The sequence below is a fragment of the Cyprinodon variegatus genome, unplaced genomic scaffold (genome assembly GCF_000732505.1).
Source record: "Cyprinodon variegatus isolate N-32 unplaced genomic scaffold, C_variegatus-1.0 Scaffold1042, whole genome shotgun sequence".
In the NCBI taxonomy this organism is placed as follows: Eukaryota; Metazoa; Chordata; class Actinopteri; order Cyprinodontiformes; family Cyprinodontidae; genus Cyprinodon; species Cyprinodon variegatus.
In genome coordinates, this window is record NW_015151495.1 from 262,256 (window position 1) to 263,664 (window position 1,409).

Sequence of the window (1,409 nt, forward strand, 5' to 3'; positions counted from 1 at the left end):
TGTTTTCTAGTTTTATTGGTTTAATTACAGTTTTGTTGTAATTTCAAGATTTATGTTAGTTCTCATGTTTTTCTGTTGTCCTCTGTTGCCCTCTTGTGTGTGTGTGTTCCTTTCCCCTTGGCTCCCTCGTTGTCTCCCCTCACACCTGCTCCTTGTCTGCTCGTTAGCCCTCCCTTTGTCTCTCTCTGCTATATATGCTCTCCCTCTGCTCTCACTCTTTGTTGGTTCCTTTTCTTAGCTGTCTTCCCATGCTGTGGTCTACGTTCCTCATCTCTCCCCGGCTCCTCGTGTTTGGTTTTCCCCAGATGCCTCCATAGTTCTGGTTTACTTTATATTTTTCATGTTTGATTTTGGATTTTTGGATTCCCACCTCTGTTACCTCTGTTAATTTCATTAAAGCTGCAAGAAATCTCCTCAACCTCTGCCTCTGCATTTGGGTCCTCAAACCACCACTGAACCCTGACAGTGAGTAGAACACGATGTAATAACGTGAAATCAAGGGGCCAATGTAAAAAAAAACAGTGTTCCCCTTTAAGGTAAATTTAGTAATATAAAAACAACTTAGTTTCAGCTAATAATGGTCTTAAAGTAAAGTAAGTGTAATAAACCCAATATGACAAAGTTAAGGTAAAACTATAATGAGTTATTAGATAAAGATAAGGTGTCCTTATTGTTATTTTTAATTGGACATGTCAGCAAACAGGAAAGGCCTCCAGCATTTACTGTTCTGATGATTTTTAGAAACACAGCTAACAAGGTTTATAGGTTTAAATCAGATTGGATCCAACTCTTCCCTTGGCTTGAGTTTGAGGATGAAGAGCAGAAGCAGGCAGGTAATTCCTGAATGGAAACCTCCATTTAAAAAAGACAGCCTCATGAAACATGAATTATTACCCAGATTAATGTTTTGTTTCTTTATAATTCTGCTATTTAGGCAGTTTTTGGTTTTGCTAATTTCCTTTCTGTTCTCCTGAATGTTTTCATCTGAGAGCTCTAATGCTGTTGGTAACAAAGCAAAGTGTACAGCCCTGCTTATGTATCACAATAAGCAGTGGTGCAGAGTGAACAGCATAGTAAAGGGGATTTTTACTTGTTGATCTCCTGTAGGTGTTGAGTTTTCTGGCTGAGCTCAGCTTTCAATGAAGCCACCTGTTTTTTTCTAAGGAGAAGCTGGTTCTTCATCTCCTGAAGCTTATTCTGACCCTCCTCTACTACCTGCAGAAGCTTCTTCTCATCCTGATGAGAAAAAAACAACAAAAACTGGCTTAGATGAAAGAATAACACACAACATAAAGGCTTTACAATAAAACAAAGCAGAAATCCAGTGTGATGATCTGCAGCATAAACGTATCGTTAGCCATAACTGAGATGTTAAAACTTCCACTTTCCACTCCTACTGGTCCTACATT

The 1,409-nt window shown here is 38.8% G+C and overlaps 1 protein-coding gene across 1 annotated transcript in view; it reads right to left on the reverse strand.

The window, feature by feature from the left end:
- LOC107100992 (structural maintenance of chromosomes protein 1B-like) overlaps window positions 1-1,409 on the reverse strand; it is a gene marked incomplete at its 5' end in the record, with an annotated part of 24,718 nt that overhangs the window by 11,857 nt on the left and 11,452 nt on the right. The window contains one exon of the mRNA XM_015399720.1: window positions 1,091-1,236. Coding sequence (XP_015255206.1) covers window positions 1,091-1,236 — 146 coding nt within the window. The remainder of the gene's footprint in view (window positions 1-1,090; window positions 1,237-1,409) is intronic.